The sequence below is a fragment of the Archocentrus centrarchus genome, chromosome 23 (genome assembly GCF_007364275.1).
Source record: "Archocentrus centrarchus isolate MPI-CPG fArcCen1 chromosome 23, fArcCen1, whole genome shotgun sequence".
NCBI classification, from domain to species: Eukaryota; Metazoa; Chordata; class Actinopteri; order Cichliformes; family Cichlidae; genus Archocentrus; species Archocentrus centrarchus.
The window spans coordinates 12,238,051-12,262,690 of NC_044368.1; the positions used below are offsets into that span (position 1 = coordinate 12,238,051).

The window sequence follows — 24,640 nt, forward strand, 5'->3', positions numbered from 1 at the left end:
TTCCAGAGTGGCAGTTCTGTGGATGAAAATACCTCGTTTATGTCAGACATCAGAGGAGGATCGCCAGACTGCTTAGAACTGACAGGAAGGCAACAGTAATTCAAATAACCCCTCGTTATAACCAAGGTATGAAGAAGAGCATCTCTGAATGCACAACACATCAGACCTTAAAGCAGATGGACTACAGCAGCAGAGGCCCACTCCTGTCAGAACAGGATGACTGAGGCTACAATTTGCACGGGTTCACCAAAACTGGATAATAGAAGATTCAAAAAATGTTATCTGGTCTGATGAGTTGAGATTTCTGCTATGATATTCAAATGGCTATTATTTTATGATTACAGTGTGCTCATCTTCTGATGGCTCCTTCCAGCAAGATAATGCACCATGCCACAAAGCTCAAAGCATCTCAAACTGGTTTCTTGAACACGACAATGAGTTCACTAAAATCTGCATTTATGTTATGATTGCAATGGATTGTATTTAACACCTTCCAGTTTGTTGTTAGCCTGTGCTGTTTTTCTTATCATGTAGGCAATGACCATACAGGCAGTTTTCACATTTTAACAGTACCAAGCCCAAATGACATTTTTACTGCAGGGACATATTAGTGAAACGTCTTGAGCTCAGATGGGCAGTCTGCCACCAGGATCATTAAGCTATTTTTAACTACATACCAGCTAAACACACACACGCACACTGAACATGTACAAACATATAGCATCAGGTAAATACAGCTAACACACACAGATATTAAGCTATCATGTCTTTGCATATTAAACACACCCACTGAGAGAGCAACAGTAAAACATGCAAAAAGCAATAAAACAATCTGGCAACGCACATACTGTAAAGTATTATTGCTGCAGTGAATGCAGGAAGGGATCTAATTAATAACAAACAGTTCAGATAGTGACATGCCCTAACACAGAGAGACAATCAGGAAAACATGCAGATACCATGTGTAACCATGCACACACACCAGCAGCATGCAACAGCTGTGGGACTCCTCCTCCCAAGCTGACCCAGATCACTGATGCTAGGGATGAAGTCTAAGTCCCACCCCCCCCACCACGGACAGACTCTTCACTCATCCTTCAAGTTTTGTGCCTATTTCAATGTGAATACGCAACTTCTGTAAAAATGCTGAGATTATTCTAAGCAAATGGGATTGCAATTTAGTGGTTTAATGACATTTGCATATTTTGACTGATGCTATAAGTAGGAAACGTGTATATACATATAAAAAAGAGAGAGATACACAAGTAGAAGATTTCTAACCAGATTGAACCTAAAGTGGAAAATTGCAGAACATCTAAACAAATCAAGAACACACTCCTGAGGATGTGGGCGGATCATTGGGTTTACAACAAGGTGCAAATCACTGGTTACACTCAAGAACAAGAAGGCCACATTAGACTTTGCCAAACCTCTCAAATAGTCTGCAAAGTTCTGAGAAAAAAAAAACTCTTTGGACAGATGAAATCAAGATTAACTTGTACAAGAATGCTGGGAAGAGAAAATTATGGAAAAGGAGAGAAACAGCTCATTATGTGGAGAATACCACTTTTTTTTTTTTTTTGGTGGAACATAAGCATGATTGCTGCAGTTCATAAATGCATAAAGTGTTATTCCACAGGCAGCCACACGTGGAGGCATGTATGTCTGCCAGTGGCACCGAGCCACTAGTGTTTATTGACTACTGTTAGAAGTAGCTGGAAGAACAGTGAAGTGTACAGGGTGATACTCTGCTCAGATTCAGCCAAATGCAGCAAAACTGATTGGATGGCACTTCACAGCACAAATGGATAATGACCCAAAGCAAACGGCAAAACAAACCCAAGAGTTTCTTAAGGCAAAGTAATGGGATATTCTTTAATGGCCAAGTCAGGACACCTGATCTCAACCCAATAGAGCATGCTTTTCAGTTAGTGAAGACAAAACTGATAGCAGAGAGACCCACAAACAAGCAGCAATTGAAGGTGGTGTCAGTAAAGGCCTGGTAGAGCATCTCAAAGGAGGAAAAACACAGCATTTAGTGATGCCCGTGGGCTCTACATTTCAGGCAGTCATAGACTGCAAAGGATTTCCATCCAAGTATTAAAAACAGTCACTGCATTTAAAATTATGCTAGTTTGTCCAATTACTTTTGAGTCTCTGAAAATCGAGGGTCTATGTATAAAAATGGCTGCAAGTCCTAAACAGTCAATGCTTTCAATTAAAGCTGAAAGTCAGCACTTCAATCCCATCTTGGTTGTTTGATTTAAAATCTACCATCTTGGTGTGCAGAGCCAAAACTACAAAAAATATTTGTCCAAAAACGAATGGACCAAACTGTATGTTCAGACACTAAAGGATTTAACCAGCACGCAGATGCACGTGAGAGTGAGCGTATGCCTGTGTATTATTTGAGTGAAACTTTTTTTGGCTGGATAACCCACGGTATGTGGTTTTTATCTTTAATTCCATTTTTCTAATCTCACTCTTAAATGTACCCTGTCAGTCTTACTTTTGATCTACATGCTAATCACCCTGCACACATATAAATCCAAGAATCCAAATGAATATGTAAAAACAAAACAAAACAAAAAACTACAGAACTAGAGCCGATATTCCCAAAGAAACTGCGGAGCTTGAAGTACTACTCACCTGTACCCCTGCAGTGCTTAATTATTGTTCCAGCTTGTGTTTGAAGAGTGAACTCCACTGTGTGAGACTAGGAAAGTGAGAATTACATGAAATTAAAATTTAATGTAGACAACTGCACAATATCATCCATCTAAGAATACAGTCCTAACAAAAGTGGTGTGGAGTCCTTGTACAAATCAGAGACTCCGCCTCTTTGGGCAAGGACACACACACACACCCACACATACACAGTCATTGATTACTCTAGGCCAAGGCTAATAGTCAGCCCTTACATTTAGCTCCATCAGCTAAACCAATGATCTGGAACCTCCGAGTCTGAGAGACAAGAATATGTGTATGTATGAGTATCAACCCTGAACAAAAACTTACTCATAAAAGGTCTTAAAAATATTAATCATACACTGACATTCATACAGATCTCCTTTAATCCTTTTATTTGAATCAAAGTTTATCTTATTTTGAACTCATTCTGAGTTGCTTTGGATAAATGATTCTGCTACTGTAGGTGCTGAAGTTAATGTTAAGTACAATCCATGGCATGCCAGTGTTGGCTGAGGACAGGATGCAGGAAGGAAGCGACAGAGGAGAGGAAGCCAAGTTTTCCCCACACTAATTTACTGGGAGGGAATGCACACTTCGCCTGTGTAGAAAGTGATGTTTGATGTTCCTGACAGTAAACGGCTGTTCTGGTGGTGGTAACCGTATAACATGATCCAAATCTGCAGACTGATTTTGTTTACATTTTCATTTCTATGAGTACTTCAAGACATTCTCATCTGTGAGGAAACAGCAGTTTCACAAACACCACATCAATTTAGAGGGTACTTCCTGTACTGATAAAGATGTGACATGATTTAAACACAAGCCACAAAAGTGCTACTAAATGCTCCAAATGATCCTTTTAAAAGAAAACTTATTAAACTGTATTTTACTGTAGTTAACCTTCAAAAAGGGGGAGCAATTTAATACTGAAAAAATTCTATTCTCCTGGGTGTGTAAAACCAGCTGACTGAATACTGTAGACATTATTTTACACTACTGATTGTATACCCACCATACACTTCATTAGGTACACCATGCTAGTACCAGATTGGACCCCTTTTGCCACAGGTGCTCTATTGGATTGAGATCTGGTGACTGTGGAGGCCATTTGAGTGCAGTTAACTCATGTTCAGAAAACCAGTTTGAGATCATGTGAGGTGTGATCCTGCTGGAAATATACCCCAGACGGACCCCTTGTTATGGATGGGTCCCCAAGATACTGTTTTAACAACCAACCTCATGTTAATTATTTGGTTAATAGTAGTTTGGAGCATCAGCGTGACTGAGGACACTGATTTTAGTGCACATGCACCTATGCAAGTCAAACCTTAGGAAGTTGGCTAGCCCTTATAGCTATTTGGCACTAAGAAAGGTCAATCACCTTGTGAGGCTGCCCTTAAAGCATCATCTCACTTGAAACTTGCAAAACAAGTTTGCTGAGTGTACTGTGTTTATATTTATGCATAATGCTTCATGTTGTGGTTTCAGATGGGTTGTTTATGCTTGAATTTGTAGTGTAGGTTGGTTGTAATGAGTGGTTGTAAAAAAATGCCACCAGGTCATTGCGACCACGCCTACATGCTTAAATGTATTACGTTGCTGCCACGTGATTTTCTGATTAGATATTTGTGCTAACAAGGAGTTGAACAGGTGTACCTAATGTATTGGCTGCTGAGTGCAAATTTACTGTAATTACTGGAACCTGGGGTTGTAGCCAACAAACTCATATGAAGACAATAAAAACACAACCAAAGGTAGTTTTTCAACATTTAATAGCCAGTAAAAATATATTCCAGTTTATGTAACAAAAAAATATCCCAGCCAAAAGGAATAAAATTTAACCTGTAGAAAAACTTTAATTAACATTTCAATGTTTCCTATTCTGTTTACAGAAACATCACAGATGACATCTTTTGAATTAAAACAGCATCTGAACATATGTTGCAGAATTTTGAACTTTACATTTCGATATACCTTTAAATACATGCTGGGTATTTGTACAAATTTTCTTCTTGAGTACAAAAATATGGAATAAAATCTTTTTTTTTTTTTTTTCCTGAAAGATATTCTCTGCCTTTGTTGCTGCTGATGTGTCTGTCTGGTAGCTACTGTCCAGGCTGGCTATATATGAGTTTAACACACAAGCTGATCACCAACTGAAAACCACGACTCTGAAAAAAAATTAAACGATTTAAGTACTGAATGACGATCAACTGAATGAAAAATATCACTTTATATGGCAAATAAAGTTTAACAGTATTGTGCAAATACATTTTCCTTTTAAATTTTATGCTTAATTTCCACCAGGACTTAGAACGGACCTGAACAAGTTAACCGTGCTATGGTTGGATATGTTACATTTACATTTTTTCCCTACCTGATTAACCAAAATTAATCAGGTAGGGACTGGACTGGACCTCCTTTTGTTTATTTAGAACCATGTATCAGCTTAGGTGATATTTAATTGTGTTAAAACCTTCTGAAATCCCTTTACATAAAATGAGCAAAAATGTCTTACTATATTATGTAAACCAATCACCATTATGCCACTTCATAAAAACACAAGTACACCTCCAAACTAGCGCTCTGTGAGGTAGTGCAGGCTGTCAGGCTCCTGTAATTTCCTGTTTTTTCAAGTGTGGACTTATATTGTCATTTTCCTACTTCAAATTGATTATCATATTCAGAAGAGAACGAGTGAGACTAGCAGAGCTCTTGTTATGTTAAAGTGCTGTAAAGTAAACCGTTTACTCTTCTGCACAACTGAAAAGCAATTACAGGATAAAGTTATTCTGGCAGGGCCCTCACTATCCTCTTCAACATGAACCAGCTGACAACATTTAGTAACTAAAAATGCCAACGCAGATATTTATCACTGCTAATGTCTGTTAAAAAAGGACCGAAACAAAAATCAACATGACAAGGTGCTTAAATAACAGATGTTATGCCTTTAGTAAGTAAAATAATAACAGCTTAAAATATTTGAGCATGTCCTTCCAGCACTAGATTTTAGACTAGGAAGACTTTGTTAAAGGCTAGTAGGCTGGCTGGTGCTAGACAACTGATTGAAGGAAAAAAATAAAAACTGCTACACTTAATGGAAAAGAAACAGATTACTATTACAATTGCACATCTTGGAAAACTGTAAGTGCAGCATGCTTTGATGTAACTGAGATCAAAAAGCTGAGGTCCAAAGTAAAAATCTGTATCTACAGACTGAAATTAAATTTTTCAAACATGGGAAAAGTTGTTTCTAGTCTGGAAAACCAAAAGGTATTATTTGTTATAACCATTGTGCAACAAGACACTTAGCTTGAAGCGAACAGAGTCCGATTTGCTGATGAAACAGTGCAGAGGAGATACGGCTTGTGTGTGTGTGAGAGAGATTTGGAGGAACTGGTGCACCCATATTAGGTGTAAGAACTAGCTTCCAGTAGGGTGTGTGTGTGTGTGTTGTGTGTGTGTGTGTGTGTGTGTAAAGAGGGCATGAAGAGGCATCAATACTTGCTGCTGGAGTCCTTAGCAAAGCGGCTGACATATGCTTCATAAATGGAGTCCAGGAATGAGCTGTCAGTCTGAAACACACAAGCAAACAGCTTCACACTAAATTCTTGAGTGTATGTATGTTTAGCCTGCTTTTTCTCTCAGCTAACAAAATGTGGGTCAGATTTGGGTCCAGCATAAACACAACAACTGGACAGCATGCATTATGACATCATTATAGATCACGGACTTTAAGGAATATTACCTGTATCAGATGCAGCAGTGTGGCTTGAAGCTGACTTCTGGAAAGGATTCTAGCCTCCTCTTGCAGGGGGGTCTTGGCACAGTTAAGGGTGTGTGGCAGCTCTCCTGACCAAACTGCTGACAACCCACTGCTTGACTTTGTCTGGATGAATACACTGGGAGAAAGGAGCAGAGTTGGGGCCACAGTGGCTGGTATCCCTCTGGGAGAAAAATCACATGCACAGACATGGACAGTTGATAGTACCTTTGCAACTATCATGCTACTAATCTGACTCCACTTTTCCATAACAAAAAGACTAGTATTTGTTATTTTCTCAGTTTCTATAACTGATGAAGTAAACTTATAACCGTGTACACTGGGCTTTACCTGTAACTGCAGTGCCGCTTTATGAGCTGCAGTGCCTGCAGTTGGGTTTGGGACAGTGGCTAAAGCTGAGCCTGCACCCTGACTTTGAGCAGGCCCCAAGAATCGAGGAGCCAGTCCTGGACAGATTCGAGGCAGGAGATTAGAAGCCAGGCTTTGCTCCTGCTGGACCAACTGGAGCTTTTGGAGGAGCTCATGAGGTGACACCATACCTGGCATCTGAGACAGTCCTGACAAGAAAGCACAAGGTTACCAAGTAAGAACCAGAAATAAGAAATGCTAAAATCACAATAAACAAACCACTGAGAATGTTGCCACTTTTCTGTGACTGGCATTATTATAACGAAGTCAGCTGAGATTTGTAGCACCATCAATCTAATAATTATAAAAATGTGTATGTGGCACACTGATCCAGTACAAGGTTATTGAACAATGAAAGTATAAAAGCCTTCCCACCTGTTCCCTGTGCGGTTGAAGCTGTTGGCTGTTCTGCATTTCAGGTTGAGAATTGGACAGGCTGAAAAACAGCTGCTGGCTTTGTTGCGCTTGAAGGTGAGCGCATGATGCAGAATCCACTAGTACAGGCTGGGAGGAGAGATGAGGGTTAGAGCAACACTTAGGGGCAGCAGAGGAGAAAGAGGTGTGGGTGGAGGAGGTGGCTGGGTTTGGAAAAGTCTCTTGATTGGGTCAGGTTGAAGCTGATGCGGGTGATGGTGGTGTGGCTGCTGATGGTGATAAAGATGATGGTGATGGGGGTGATGCTCCAGCAGCACCCCGTTGTCACACAGCCGGTTCTCGGGGGACTCGGATACTGTCTGCAGCACCCCACCAACACTACCGACACCTCTCTGTCCCTGCATGAGCTTTGCGATGCCGGGCAGTGCTGCGGTTGGTTAGGCTGCAGCTGGTGAGAATTAGTGGGACTTTGCAGCAAGCCAGAAACAGCATTTCCTCCATCTTGCCCAACCACAGCCTTGATACCTCCATCAGAGGCCACATTTCTGCCAGAATTCACAGTATCATCGTAGGTGAGTGTGCGAGCTACAGGCGGGCGAGATTCATTCCTGTTGATGATCCCATTGGTGAAGCATTCACAAGAGGGACAGAGTCAGGTTTAGATGAGCGATGCTGATGCTGAGAGCCAAACAGAGTAGCCAAAGAAAGAGGCTTGGGCTCAGCACCTTCATTGTCCTGAATGAGAGAAACACAGTAAAGTAAGACAGATGACGACAGGTAAGCACAAGCAGAAACAAAAGACCTGTTGGACCAGAGAGCTCCACTGTGAAATGCTTTACTTGTACAATATGTGATATCTTGGCACACAAAGTAATTTGGCTGTACATGTAGGTCAACCATTGTTGAGCTGATAGTTTTTTTTATTTTTTTACAAATTTGTAAAAAATAAAAGGTAAAAAACTGAAAATCTCTCTGGAACATTTTGTAGACCTTTGCCTAATGACTACTCTCCCAAGTTTCAGAAGAGTCAGCTTATGAATAAGGGAGGAGTAGTGATCAAAGTGAGTAAACATCAATCTACAGTGTTTCTTGAAAATTTGTTTTAAAAAAAAAAAAAAAAAAAAAAATTAAACATGAATTTACTGTGTACCTTTAAAATTTCAAAAAGTGGTTTAAAAAAAAAAATTGAAGTTTTTTTAGAACTTTGCACATTGTATACTCATACCATGTTTCAAGAGTCAGCACAGGAATAAGGGAGGAGTAGGATTAAAGTTAAACACTGATGTACAGTATTTCTGGAACATTTCAAAAATTCATTAAAAAAAAAAAGAAAATTGAAAATCTGTCTCCCACATTTTGTAGCGCCTTACCCAAAGATTATTTGTGCTAAGTTTCTGAAGATTTGAAATATAAATGATGGAGGAGCAGTGAATTTAGCAAAAAGTTGATGGACAACAGATAGCTTCAACAGAAAGCTAAACAAATATGGAAGAAAAATGATTACAACCTGGCGCATGAAAAATTGGATTTTAATTCAATTAATAAGAATAAAAAGCAACTTTAGACTGAAAGTGGAACAGGGTGTTCTACCTGAGTGTTTGGTTTAACGGGTATTGGTTTAATCAGGTTGGGGTTTCACTTAGAACGCCTCTACCACCAATCTCCTTTGGCTCTGAGGTTGACTTTTCCTAAGAGAGAGAAGCATAGAAGCACAGGAGAGACATATGAAGAAAAATACATAAATAAATGAATAAATAAAACCAGTCTTTTATAAACTGATAAAAAATGCACTACTGTAAGTGACTGAGGATCCTAGAAAATACCATACCTTATCATACTCTGTGCGGGCTTTGGTTAACATCTGGATGATGTCCACTCCCTTTACTTCACCTTCTCCTCCTCCCCCTACTCCTCCTCGGGATAACCAACCACCGTGGGACTGAGCCAGGACCTGCTCCTGTTGGGTCAGACTGCACACAGGAATAAAACAGTCCTGTCAAGCTTTAGCAGCTGGACCATAATTCAGTCATTGTTAAGCAAACCAAATCTAGTTTTGAAGATAATATTAAGATTACAGTTACTTACGTCTTCATCCCCTGGGCAATGCGTCGACAGTCCTCCTTATCATAGAACCAAATCCCATGGATTACCACTGGGAAGAAGACAAGGGGGTTTGAGATGCAGAGAGAGACAAAGTTGAACTTTTGAAGACATTACATTAACAAAAAACCAGCAAATTGTTTGCAGCAATGACCCGGTCAATGCTGACAATCCAGTTAGCTTGGTGAAATAATAAAACTGTCTGTTCAGTCCAGGTCAGCAGACGACAAAATGAGCTTCTCGACCTGCCATTCTCCTACAATTGAATGAATGTGTAGCCATGCGGAGCCACAATTTTGCTGCTATGACATCAGTGCAGACCTAACAGATAGATAAACCATTTCTTATTAGCCCTGGTGGGTATAACCCCAGGGTTTAAAAGAGTCATTTCCCAGCCAAGCCAATGGGAACAGAAGCCAGCTTTGTGATTATACCACGAAACATGGATGGTCCCCCAGGAGTCTCTTCATCTACGTAAACATGGTCAACAAGGGGGAGAAAGACACAGTTGCAGAGTTTTGTAATGGGATGCACCTACTTTTCAAAAGTGATTATTTTACTGTTTATGTTTGTCCTTTCTCTTGAAAGAGCCATCGTTGTTGCATAAACATTCAATTACAGTCCTGAGGAAGAAAGACTTGACATTTCCCTGGAAAAAAGAAATTGGGAGCAAGAAAGAAAAAGGGTGATGTACTAAGGAAACCCAGATCCTGAAGTCATTGAACTTTTACCTTCATCAACCTGCACAGATGTTTATAACAAGACACTTATCAAATGAGAACAGACTTGATCAAGTGCTCTATGCCAGCTGTATTCAAAGGCTACTCTGCTCAAGACAGCAGGACGTCTGTAAGTTATAAAGTGGATGTTGAGAGAAGATCCCAATCCCGAAAAGAGGCAAAGAGTAAAAGAGTTAGAGAGTAAAATAAGGACAGAGAAAAACCTATGAATAACACAAGGATTTTAAAGTGCAAAAAAAAGAAAAGAAAAAGAGAGCGAGGGAGATCAGGGAGTAAAGGTGGGGTCTATATCATGAGTTGGATAGTACTATTATGTAATTCAGTTGAAGAAAACACACATTCCCACACAGACAAACATGAACAAAAATACACACCCACTTGGCTACAAAGAGGGCTGGGTAAGGCATGGAGGTCAAAGTGGATGAGGGGAACAGACAGAGAAGGGAGGCAGAGACACATACGTACACAGAGAGTTCAGTTGAGCCTGGGAAAATAAGCCCAGGACCAAATAAGTAACTGCAGTGGGAGGCTGACTGGTGGAGCCAGAGCCACTTAGTGCTCACTGGGGATGAGACTATTCAACAGAGACTAAGAGAGACACGGTGAAAGTCAGACAGCTGGAAAACGGAGGAAAAATGACCAAGATGGATGGGAAACAAAAAGTGAAGTGCGTTATAGGGGAGATCATTAAACATATCAAAAGAGAAACATGTCAATGAATACTAAAAAGAACCTGTGACATTTCAGACACAAGACACTCCATTTTGGCCAGCATGCCACTCTCTCTCAGTGTCACAGAAAGAGCAAAGAAGATAAGATAAAAGATGTGCACAGTGTTTTTAAAATAGAAGATTTCCACAGCTCCAGTAGGACCTGTAAAAACTCTCTAAATCAACAAGATAGGAAAGAGAGAGCAAGCGAGAGATACGCAGAGAGGGAGAGGAAAGTGGTTGTGGCCATAAGGTTACAATTTCAAGAGGGAGCTCCACTCGACACTGGACATTGAAAGAGAAAGACAGGGATGTTTGAAATATATGCCTCGAGCAAAGAACCAAGCCACCTCGACTGGGAACTCCACTGAACGACCATGTGGAATGACGACTTCAGCAGGACTACAACTTAAGCTTGAGACTGCTATCAGGAGGAGTGACAGCTTCAAAAACCACCACAGACACAGGCTGTCCATTATAGTTTGAACAAAATATATTGGAAACCCAGCAAAGCCTGTAAGTAATTCATAACTTAAGCTGTGTGGTCCTTTGAAACCCTCTGTGCCTATGATATAACAGCCCATCAAAGAGCACCAGCCTCTAGAAACTCCTGAAGAGGACACGTTTAAGGACTTTTTTTTGTTTAATGAAACAGGACTTTACTGGAGTTTTGTTATTTATGAAAAGCAACCCTGAAAGCTGACATTCCAGTTACTCTGCTACTTTGGTAGAGTCATAACTGCAGACATATTTACAAGCAGCAGTGCTGAACAAGATGGATTTGGTATACTTTCACTGAAGTATGAGATCACCTTTGTGAAGAAAGTTCATGCTGTCAGTCATGAGGAAGAGTATTAATAACCCTTTTGCCGCATTTAGTTTCCTGGAGGTTTGTCAGGAATTACGTGCTCCTGAAGTAAAACACACTGATGCTTGGAATGACTGGTGCATGAGAAAACATTTGGGGAAATTGGAGGAGGAGTAAATATTGACATTTTCAGCTACTGAAAGTCTCATCCACCACTTCTGTCACACCTTCCTCTTGAGACTTAACTGTAAGAACATTCAAATTGCTCTTTTGCATCTGAAGCCTAGTTCTAATAAAGTACTACCACAACTGCTGGGAAACCTGTATATGCGGAACCTGATGCTTACACAGCACCATCAGTAGAGCTTTCCTTCTAAAGAATAAGAATAAGAAGGAAAAAAGAAAAAAAGAAGTGGAGAATCACATTTGGCATCTTTTGGCCAGATAAATAATTACCGGCACTACATATTATTATCAGTTCTGAGCAACTTTTAAGTTGTGGAGAGACTGAAAGGGATACTCATCATCATCATCATCAGACTGAGACTACCGAGAGACCATGCTGAGAGGCCTGTTTCAGAGGAAACCTAAACATGAGAGGCTGCAGGAAGAACCTGAAGTCAGATTTAAAGGATTGCTGGTGTCAGAGAGAGACCTGGGGTATCGATACATCCCACCTGGAGGTAAGACTCTCCATATATCCACTGATATAGAGAAGACTGAAGACTTTAGTTTTCCGAAGACAAATCTAGGACATTTGACAAGTGGGCTACACATCAGTGAAGCTCAAATCAGCATCAGTGTTAGACTGTCAGAGGAAACCATCATTAACAGTGTTAAGCGCTGATAACAGGGGTGGGAAACACAGTGTAGGATGATGCACGTGATCTTTGGCATCACAATACAGCAATTCTGTGATACACTGGAAGTCTACATTAAAATACTACATTACATAAAAATATCTGTGTAACTGAAGAGAAAAAAGTTAAAAGGCAAAAAGTAGTGAGGGTGTATTATCATGATTTCATTTTAATAGTACATCAATTCATTTTATTAGGCCACTGATGTGCTTCCACCCACTGTGTGTTAATTTCTTCTTCTGCACCACAAGTCCGTTAACTTCTGTTCGCTTAATCCTCATTCATTTGTTAAACTCAGCAACAAAAAGGCATTAAGGTTTGACTCTGGTAAGTCAAATTTGTTGGGGAGTCCATTTAGGAAGCTTTAAAAAAAAATGCAGATTTTGTCATCAGTGTGCTAATAATGTATTGCAAGAGAAAATAAAGAAAATAAGAAATATTGTTGTATTGATAATACAGCAATATTGATAATATTCATAATTCACACTAACCCAAAATTTGCAAAATTAGCCAAACAACTCTATGAGAATAATAGCGCAACTAAAATACGACTGTAGACGCTAGAAAGGAATTTAAACTGCCCTGTTTTGAATCCTGTGGACTGGGATGTTTGCCTGGATAAATAATGCCTTGCTCAGGGCAAATTTCTCCTCCCTAAATATTGCCCTGTTCTTTGGGATATCGCCATGCTTTATTTTTAGCACTGGTTGCCACTTTGTGCCAACGGTCATTCCAGGAAGTTACAGCAGCGCTGAGAGCAACATGTTTGTCTAATGATAAGATTCCACGACCCGTCCATACAGAGGTCGCAATGCGTTAGGACTGGCAGCATTACCAGCCGTTTATGATGCAGACAATGAAAAAGCATTTACAGTGAGCTAAGTTTTTTCCCTGTTATGTAGTTTTCGGGAAAGACACCACACAGGCAACACCATCCTGGAAACGCTCAGTGAATATTGGCTTACTTATGCTGAACTTGAATGTTCCATCGAGCATCTGAGGTGCAGTTTGTCTGGATGTTATAATACTATTGTTTATTTCTGTTATCATTTCAGTCTTTTGCATAGCTCCTTTTTGGGTGTTATTATCTTATTCAATCACCGTAATCAAATAGAGTCATTAGGGTTGACCATTAGGTTTGCTATGTAACCACCCACTCTGAGTCACATCACTCCTCCCATTATTCCTTTTCATCAGAGGAAACTATCATTAACTGTGTTTTTGATTACTAGTTTTATGTGCCGTTAAAGTTCTTTCCTTCCACGGATAAGCGTGTTAGCTCACTTAAAATTTATTCTCCATTACTGATGCTCTGACCACAGCCAGCGCTATCACAGATCATCTTTAATGTACCCCAAGTGCATTTAAGGCTGATGTAAAAGGTGTAATGAGGTCACTGAGCAAAGTTTATGCCAGACACATATTTCTCTGAGCCTTCAGTACGTTTAATAATGCTATGTGTCAGTAAGAAAAACGAAAGCACTACAGTAAGGGGATCAAAGCAGGCACAAGGAATTCACTGGTATCTCTAAACACAGCATTCCACCTGCCATTTACTGAGCCTGACAGAGGGAGACCGAGGCAGGGAGGGAGGTCTGTGTGTTGCCAGCAACTTCTGAGTGGAGTGTGTGTATGTGTGTGTTTAGATTATCAGTGACAGTTGCTGCGTATCTAATCTCCACTGGCTGATTTTGTAGTGCTGTCAGACTCTTGTCCCACAGGCACCACTCAACAATGTGTTTGTGTATGTGAGAGCCATATGTAGGTCTCGGAGTCAGCCTGAATAAATTCAGTAGAGTACCTTAGCTTAGTTCCTTATATGGAATTACTAGTTTCTGCTTAAATGAAGTGCATGCTGCACGCTTTGGGCACTCTTATCATGTCATCATCTTTTAGCTAACTTCCTCCCTGTGGATATAGATGAACTTGCATTTTTTGGTGTAACATTTCAAAAGATATAGGCAAAAAAATTGAAGTGAGAAAAAGTTTTTGACTGTGTGATCATCAGCAATTTAGGTAAAATACTTAACTTTCCCTTTTGGTGTGATGGTGAAAACATTGGCAGTAAGACAGCACAGTTGACATGACATTAAATTACTGCAATGTATTCAGTCAGTTACTTAAAATATGTAGGTAGTACTTGTAGTAAGTGATTTAGTTACAGTCTAATACTAAGCAACTGCCTATCCTCTTACCCTTTGTTCTCACTGTAAATATACAGTAAGATAAAGTCAAAGTGTAAAGATGTGACTCTGGTGCTAATAATAGACTTTCATGTCAATCATCAGAAGCTATAAAACTGGTAATGTGGTATATGCCTTACATTATATATACTGTAATTAATGCCAAATTTTTGATACCTTCAGTGTCAGAATTCTGTGTGTGGTGTGTGTGTGTGTGTGTGTGTGTGTGAGCGCATCTATGTGTCTTTCTCCTTACAATCGTGCATTGCGGTATAAAGGCAGGAATGGATCCTGGAGCTGGAAGTCCAGGTCTTTGGGTGATTGGCTCTGTAGATTCTCCATGCTGAGTCGGTTCATGATGGTAAAAGCCATGCCTGGGGAGACGCCAGCCTGAAATTCACACACAATGGAAATATTCTCAGCTTCTGTGCAGTCCTGAGAAAAACTAAGCGTGTGTCCCATGATTCAACAGCTTGTAGAACCGCCTAATTAGAAGCAATCATTTTCTGTATTGCTTCATCAGTCTCTCATATCGCTGTGGAGAAATTTTGGCCCACTCTTCTATACAATGCTGCTTTCATTTCATTGAGGTTTGTGGCATTCATTTAGCCCAGCTCTTTCAAGGTCCCGCTACAGTATTTCAATTGTGCTGAGGACTGGACTTTTGACTGGGCCATTGCAACAGTTTAATTCTTCTTTTTCAGTCATTCTGTTGTAGATTTGCTGCTGTGCTTGGAATCATTGTTTTGTTGCATGACTCAATTTGGTCGAGCTTTAGCTGTTGGACAGATGGCCTCACATTTACTTTAGAATACTTTGGCATACAAAGAACTTCACGATCAACTCAATGATGCAATGTGCCCAGGTCCTGTGGCTGCAAAATAAGCCCAAATCGTCACCCCCTCTGCCACTGTGCTTGACAGTTGATATGAGGTGTTTGTGCTGATATGCTGTGTTTGGTTTTTCACCAAAACTGGCGCTGTGCATTATGGCCAAGCAACTACATTTTTGTCACATCTGTCCAAAGGACAGTGGCCCAGCAGTTTTGTAAACCTAAGTCATGCTGCCATGTTCTTTTAAAAAGAGGTTTTCTCCTGGCAACCCTTACCAACAAGCCATACTTGCTCAAAAATCTCAATTCAGTTACGCAATGTCCTCTTCATACCAATTCTACACAGTTTTCAGTAAATTATTATTTTTTAATCACAAATGGCAGGATTTGACTTGCAAAAATAGGAAAATATTACAAATGAAGCAAGACTATTTATACAAATGTTAACATTCAGATATCATGGGACATACCAGAATGTCATTACCTTGTATATATAAAAAGAGTACCTTCCACTTCTGTCTTCTCCTGAAAACCAAAAAAAGGCAACAAAATTAATTAAACCAACTCCATGTGATATTACTGCTCTTTGTTGATATTAACTTGTGCAACTGCACGCCAAACTCGCTCTGTAACTCTTCATTCCGTAAGAAATGTGCTGTTTTGACTTTTGTTGGTTACCAAAAAGAAAAAGTCAAAACACACGTTTAAGGGAAGGCAGGAACTCTTTAAATATAGTGCTATGGGTCATATTAAATAGGAATAAAAATATGATTATTTTTTTTTATGGAAAATAATCGTTAACAACCACAGTCGCTTACTCATAAGCTGAGTTGGTTTCAATCAGTACTGTCAAAGCGCGCCGAACGGGCAGTGGCAAAGCTAAGTTAGCACGTTCACCAAACTTAAGGCTTACCCCACTCATTTGTCCTGTTGTTATAAGTATATAGGGCAACTTGGCTCGCCACGTCCAAAATGTTATTGATGTATGGGTCTTGTCGCTGCAAAGCAGCCAGACTTATGTCCAGTCCTTTAGCGGCAAGGGAGCTACTGCTACCTGCAGAAGTCGCTGTCATTGTTTCCTATGGAGATGCTAGCTTTTCAACTAGCTTTAGCGGCTAAGAAGAGCTAAAATCCAAACAAACAGCAAGGAAAAATTTGTTAAATCGGTGGCTGCACAGTAGCCTATTTTTCGAATTAAAACGTGCCAATTAAAAACTAAATCAAGCGTTCCCCAAGCTCTAACTGCTACGAGTAAGTTTGAAAACGGCCATATTTCACCACTAAGATGTAAACAACGTAGACGAGAGTAGCTGCGCGGCAGTTAGCGATGTCAGACATATCAATCAACTTCGAGAAATCGATGGCAATGTGCCGCTGCCAACTGCAGGAAATTTTCTTAATTTTATTCAAACCATTCATGACAATATCAAGAGAAAGTTTAATATGCACATTAGGATATGTGGATGTAGGCTACATTAATTTAATCATATTTCAGTAATTACATGACTACTGACGTCAGATGAGGTAATGTTATTTCCATAGGCTTTATTAATTTATTTGTCTGTATATAATAATTATATTGTTTTGAAAGAGTGAGTGTGTGCTTGCATGTCTGGGAGAAATAAACTATATTTTGCTGTATACTGAGGGTTCCTTGGTATTTGGTCATTGGTATTTAAAAAGCTATCTTGTTTCATGCTGGTTTAATTTTGTGTTCGTGGCATGCCAGGTAAGTACATAAGTAAGCAGCTGATGTTCTCTTTTATCATCCGCCCTCTCTGTTTTAAGTGGGCTATAAACATGATAATGACTGATGGCACCCAATCCTCTGTTAATATCACCCTTCAAATGCACTGGAGGCGCCAAAGGGATGGCTAAATCAGGGATCCATTCTTTTCCTTTTACTCCATGGGCCGGCATGATCTAAAAAGCAAAGGAAGAATATGCACAGATGTATTTGTAAGAAGGACTGCACTGCAAATGTTATAACTGTCTTAATGTCTACATAAAAAGAGAATAGACAACAGCAGTTAGAAGCAAATTGACTTCTTTTTTTCAATCTTAAAAGATCACGTTTCACAAGAAAGTAACCTCTATCTGTCTCTGTCAGGATGTATTTTCCTTCGTTGCATCCTTTTTACTGATCCAGACTCATCACCATTTTTCAGTCATTTTTGCTCAGTTAGGAGTGATAAAGGAGAGGGAAGAAGGGCAAAGGCAGCATTTTCTTTAAAGCCTTTTAGGTCTTGTTGACCCAGTTAAGATAGCCTACTTAGTGAAGTTCTACAAAGTTGGCAATTACAGTGAAAATTTTCGGGCATATTAAAGGATTTAATTTTTTTTAATCCCAGTGGTTATGCTAAAAATCTCTTTCCCGTTATTCCTAGGTCATTTAAGACGTTTTTTTTTTTTGGTTTACATTATCTTCCAGCTCTAGGCTTCAGAAATGAGACACATTCTTCCTGAAATTAATACTCAAGGACAGGACAGTAACTTATACAGGAACAGGACTTTCAGGACTGTAAGTTCTTAAAATCAATCTCAGTAGTATCCATAGCAGACATATCACCTGCCAGTGAATCTCTATTTTCAGTTCAACACATTCTGTTCTGTTTCAAGGGTGCTTGAGCAGGCATTGCAACTGCTTCAAGTGAACATATGCGCACAACCTTGTTCCTCTTTTCCTTCCATAGTGGATTATTTCTCATACAATCACTGAGTCAGACTTGAAATCAAAGAGAAAATCCTTCATGACTAAATTACTGCTTAGCTTGTATAGGCACTTTTTCTCATTAGTGTAACGGTGGTAGGGTAACAGTTGCTTCAGTAATTAGACCTGGCACAAATCTGAAATGTTAAACAGTTGACGCATATCCATCAGCAGCCGTATCAGTGTGTCTTGAGAAAAAAAAAAAGAAAAACATCCAGCTATTACTCAATCTAAGCAGCACTGAATAAAATATCTGCTTCAGATGGTTTAAGGTGAAGGGTTCACCACACACTGTTGTACACAAATCCTCCTCTTAAATACAAATGAAACACTTCCAGGTCAGGCCAAGGCACACATGTCTCCATTAAGATGAAAATAACCTCCTGGTGATTTAGTATGAGCCTATTTGTCAGGGCTTTAGTGCTGTGTGGTTTTCAAAGGCACACATGCATGTCTGTTAGGGTGTTATTTATCTGTTTGTTCAGGGTATGAGTTTGTAAATGATGAGGCTAATGAGTCATCTGTCAGCAGGTCAATACTGTCGATGACCAGTCGAGATTGAGCAGATGTCTTTAACTGGTGGGGACAAGCCACGAGATGTTCATTATTGGCTCCCAGGCAGGAATAATGCAAGGATTTAGCTGGTGGACAGTGTGCTGGAATAGCAAGATTAGGATAAGCACTGTTTTTGGGATGTTGTGATTTATTTTGAGCTTCCAAAGTGTAAAAGTGTCCATATGCCCACATTGTTATACCAGCCACATGGTAAAATGATAAGCTAAGTTAATTTATAGTTACTATATCTTAAAGGAACTATAGTAATCCATAGCAACTGATGTTTGCTGAAAGAAAAAAAAATCAAATATGGTCATAAATTGATGAGAAATGTTAATAACAATTAATGATTATAAGAATCATTCGACATATACAGCCACATGAAAACAGGACTCTATGCAGTCCTGTAAAAAACTTCATACACCTCAATATTCAGTAGCTTGTAGAACCACCTTCAGCAGCAAGAACTTGAAGCAATCATTTTTCTGTATGACGTCGTCAGTCTCTCAGATCATGGTGGAGGAATTTCATTCCACTCTTCTTTACAATGTTGCTTCATTTCATTGAGGTTTGAGGACATTTGTTTATGCACAGCTCTCTGAAGATCCCGCCACAGCATTTCATTCACATTGAGATCTGGACTTTGGGATCTGGACCATTGCAGCACCTTGATTCTTCCCTTTTTCAAATTTTCCTGTTGCAGATTTCCTGTTGTGCTTGGAATCATTGTCCTGTTGCATGATCCCATTTTAGCTGAGCTTTAGCTGTCATACAGATGGCCTCACATCTGATTCTAGAATACTTTGGTATACAGAAAGGTTTGTGGCTGACTCAGTGACTGCAAAGTACCCAGGTCCCGTGGCTGCAAAACAAGCCCGAATCATCACCCTTTCACCATTGCGCTTGACAGTTGGTATTGGGTATTTATGTTGATATGTTGTGTTTGGTTTCACCTAATGTGGTGCTATATATTATGACTAGACATCTCCACTTTAGTCTCGTCTGTCCAAAGGACATTGCTCCAGAACTATATATATATGTATATTCAGCTAAAGACATGGAAACAAATAATGTGCTTTTACAAATTCTTTTTAAGCTAAAACATTACTTAGTTTTAGTAAGAAATAATAAACTAAACTACATGTTGTTGTTTGTTTGTTTGTCTTTTAAGGGATGATGTTAAAAGTATGAATTTATCTCCTTGATTGGCAATAAAAATAAAACTTTCATCCAAAGTTGTTCAGCTTTCTCTGTCCGTCGGGGATTCCCCTTTGACTGACCAGCAGGTTGTTGGTTTCCCACATGGGATACTAGCATTTGAATGTTGTCTGTACAGAGATTCCCAGAGACCAACTGGGCTTTAGACTCACACACACATTTGCACATACAAAGGGCCTGGACCCACTAATATAGCACAGTCATAAATAGAACTGGTATTCCATGTGCAGGCTGCATTACAGAGGACATTTGTGTATGTGTGTTTGTGTGTCCCCTGGGCAGAAGTGTCTGTTCCCACGACCTGCCCTCCATTTGTTCTTCCTTCTCTCGCTCATTCCCTTCCACCCATCTTCCATTCCCTGGCCAGCGTAATCAAACAGACACTGGTCTGGCACAAAAATCAAGAATAAGATGCATCTCACAGTCCATCTGTGGAACAGCCACTGCAGTAATGTTCAAACAGTCATCTGCAGCAGTGGAAATGATCTGTGTTGTAGTTATTTCTATTTTGCTGGAGGATCTCTGAGGCAGATTTTATACCTTTTACTCTGTAACATTTATCTGAAAGACATAGATTTATAAGTGTGTAATATTTAAATAGTAAATATGATAAACTGGTAAAATACAGCAGTAATTTCTAAACTTTGTGGCCTGCCATCTCACAGCAAACATGAATAAAAATGCTGTGAAATTAGTTAGAATCACCTACTCTTTATAGAGGACCTGATGTTGGGCTATTGGTTGGGACCGCTGGGTTAACAAAGATTCAACCTGCACCACCTTGACCAGCTTCAATGTTAAAATTCTACATCTAGACTGATGCATGAGTATTAACTTTTGAACAATATGGTGATATTACAGTCAAAGAAGACTTGTTTTTTTTCCTGCAGAACATGTCCTTACTCACTGCTGAAATGCTATTTTATAATAACCTCTGTGATAAATTCTGGTGTTATTTCATTTCATTCACCAGCACAGGCATTCAACAGTACTCAATTTCTGTCAAAATACAGTATATTAATATAACATATGATTCACAAAACACTATATATTCTTCTGAAAAACATAATTCAGTTGTCAGATGTCATCAATAGAATCGTTTATCAGTCATCTCCCTGTCTTTACTATGTCTACAGTGACACATGTAGACAAAAAGCTTTATTCTATTACAGAATGGGTGGGTGGTGATTTTGCACTATGGCACTGAACAAATGAATACAGCCTGGGTTGAGTCATCAGATTCACCTCCTGATTATAGCCTGCAGCGAGAATGACATGAGGCCTGCAAATTGTGAAGTTCTTATTCAGCGTCAAGAAACAATTACATGGGATGGCCAGTGCCATGATTAGAATCAAGAGTACCGTCTGTACTTTCTGATGTATTATTGAACCTAAATATTATGTTTATGGCTGTTTCTATAAGTCTTTTGTGCACATTTGATGTCTAAAAGTCATCCTTTAATTTGAAATATTCAGACACAGTTTGCGTGCTCTGAATGTATACATTAAATAAAAGGAATTACTTCTCAAAGGCAGTCAAGGTTCTTTATAAGACTGAGATAGCTTGTTTTTATGTTTTATTTAAAGCTGCCTGTGGAGAGCTTTTAAGAAACCAGCTCAGTTTAAGAACTGACATGTTATTTGTGCGAGCAACTCTATCCAAAAGCGTCTGTGAGCTATAGAGCCAAGCTGACTGTGTGCCATGAAAGCCTGGTCAGGAGCTATTTAGTTAAGAGCTGATGTTGTTGACATTGTTTGACATTTTACTCTCAAATGAGCTTCAATTCATTGTTGTGTTACCTAAGAAAGTGGGCCCATGTCGCCAGAAAATGACTTTGCGTGCTTCAGGGGCCAGGACAAATTTGTTTCTGCCCATGGAGAACAATGTCAAAGCCTACTTCACTGTCCTGATATCAGGGGAGAGAGAGAGAGAGAGAGAGAGAGAGAGAGAGAGAGAGAGAGAGAGAGAGAGAGAGAGAGAGAGAAAGAGAGAGAGAGAGAGAGAGAGAGATAATTAAATTCTGAAAAAAAAATCATTTTATTGCCCTCTAGATAAAAAGGTTCACAGTCAGTCTTTGAGCACTGACCTTCCTGAGCCAGTCTACTTTATGAGATTTGAGTTTGCATTTACACAGCATCCGAGGATCTAAAAAATCAACTTCCCTGTGGTTTCTTCCTGTTTAGAGAGCCATGAAAAGATCAGAGCTTGAGTCATAAAAGAGCTGGAAAAACCAGATATTTGGTGTGTGTGTAAACACAACCTTAGCCAAAGAAAAGAATGGGGTTTGAAACAGTCCAGATGTGTGGGCACTACGGACAAATCAGACGTACACATAACTTCTCGGCTCTCCGTTTGTTCCTGCAGAAATTAAAGTCTTTGTAGGGCTTGAGCCTGCTATGGATCATTATCCCCCTTTATTTTCCTCTCTCTCACACACACAGGCACACTTTCCCCCCTCTCTCTCTCTCTCTCTCTCTCTCTGCTTGTCTGTATCACACACTCTCACAGGTTTCAGCACCTTTCTTTCATCAAACCCTGTATTCCTAAATATTTTGCATTTTGTGGGCCCTCCTCTCCTTTCACCACCCACACACTTCATCATCATCATCTTTGTCTTCATCCTCACCATCATCATCCTCATCTGGATACCAGCCGCCAGTTCCACACTATTGCATATCCAGTCTCCCTCCCTCCCTCCTTCTCTCTCTCTCTCTCTCTCTCTCTCTCTCTGGCGCGCACACACACAGGCACACACAGGCACACACACATCTGGAAACAGTCAAAGCGTCTACATGCACTGGGAGGGGGGCTACCTCTCGCTCTCTTTCTCTCTCCCTCTCCCTCTCTCTCTCTCTCATTCTCTCTCTCTCGGTATCACTGCAGAGCTGAGCCGCAGAGGCAGCAGAGGCAGAGAGAAGAGAGAGTTCGAACTCCCAATCAGTAAGACACAGGCAGACAGCCACACAGACTGACTGACAGATACACTGCCGGACCATCATGGACTGGATCAGGACAGAGAAACCCGCCTCCGGATGAGACAGGACGGCCTGGCTTCTGTTTTATTGAGGGGGGCACTCTGCTAAAGATACGTGGAATAACCGACAACCTTTTGGGAGATTTAACCCCGTGCTTCCCGTGATGGAATATTTACGCTCTTCTCATTTTCTATTTTTTCTCCTCTTCTCTTCCTCCTCCTTTTCATCATCCATCACTTCCACCTCCTGTTCTTCATCCTCTCACATTTTGACACGCTGTGAAGATGCGCCCGAATGCGTCTTTTGCGCACTTCCATTGTGACCGTCACTGACAGCGCCCGTGCTTTATAACATTTTTAAAATTTTCTTTCTTTCTTTCTTTCTTTTTCTTTCTTTTCTTTTCTTTCTTTCTTTTCTTTTCTTTTTTTTAAACATATATACAAACACGGGAGAGGGGAGGAAGAAAGAGAGAGAGAGAGAGGTGTGAATTGAATTGAACGCGGTGCTGGTCTCATGTTTCTTGCCTAGGGCCCGGATGTACCGAGGGATGCACCGGTGCGTTTTCCCAACCGGTTCCGCCGAAAGCTCCCTCTTTTTTCTCGCCTTCACCTCCATCATGGGGATTAGGTAATATTCACTCATCGGAAGAAACCCTCCCCATAAACAAAAACAACGGAATACCCCAAACTGTCCGTGTCAGACAGTTCTTTCTTCTTTCCTCCCCTCTTCTTTAATTTATTTTGGGGGCTTTCCCCCCTCTTCTTATTTTCCCTCCTCCTCTCCAGCTTTTCCCCCTCTCTCTCTTCCATTTACCTATAGGGATAACGCCGGACTACATTTATGGTAAATGAAAGCAAAAACATGTACATCCCGGAGGACACCCTTGAGAACCATCAAGGTATGTGGTGTCCTTTTTATTTGCAACTAACAAACATCTAACTGTGCATGAGGGAGGGAGGGAGTAGGTAGGCTATGATGTGGTCTCGAAATGGGGATGGGATGGGGAAAGGAGGAGGTGGATGGAAGGAGGAGGAAAAGGGGGTGGTAGCTCTTCCCTCATTTTCAACAGATGGACAGATGCAGCTCTCTTTTCTCCACTTCCCCTCTGTGTGCAGTTTGTCTATTTGATCTTTCCCCGCAGGCCCCTAGCAGTTTGTGCAGCAAGTGAACTTGTGCCATGATCACGCAACATAAGGCTGCAGGTAGCCGCGAGCAGATATGGATGAGGCCTTTTTCTTGCTTGATTTCTTCCACGCTTGTGGGTTTTGACAGGCCTGTGCTCTGTGAGCTCTGTGGCATAATGGGTGGGCAGTGGTCGTATTTAGCCAACTGGCAGTTGTAGGCGGGGTATATTATTGTTCAAGACACATCTCCAGTAGGTAGAAAATGACAGCATTTTGCACAACTAAACTAAACTGCAGATACAAAATGTTAAGTGTACTTCACAACTCAGCATAGTGCGTTTGCTAAGGAGCTCGATCACCATCGAACATCCTTTCTTCCAATCAGTTGTTGCGTTTTTCACGTTATAATCCAAGTTTTCAGTTTCTTCAGGGCTCCCTTAATAGCAGCACGAGAGAAAAATGCAGAGATGACAGGTGGCAGTAGGAGGGCCTGCAGGACTTATTTGTCTGCTGAGAATTGGGTTGATGATGTGCTATTTTGGGATGGCAGCGAGGACAGTAGATTG

The 24,640-nt window shown here is 40.3% G+C and overlaps 1 protein-coding gene across 1 annotated transcript; it reads right to left on the reverse strand.

The window, feature by feature from the left end:
* Positions 1-6,521: 6,521 nt before the first annotated feature.
* LOC115773802 (mRNA-decapping enzyme 1B-like) lies at positions 6,522-15,031 on the reverse strand. Its single transcript, XM_030720718.1, is given in 13 exon segments — positions 6,522-6,593; positions 6,806-7,032; positions 7,259-7,288; positions 7,291-7,452; positions 7,455-7,676; positions 7,679-7,861; positions 7,864-7,993; positions 8,849-8,895; positions 8,898-8,946; positions 9,087-9,228; positions 9,344-9,459; positions 10,090-10,099; positions 14,916-15,031. Coding segments are annotated over 13 exon segments (1,506 nt in total).
* Between the last annotated feature and the right edge of the window lie 9,609 nt (positions 15,032-24,640).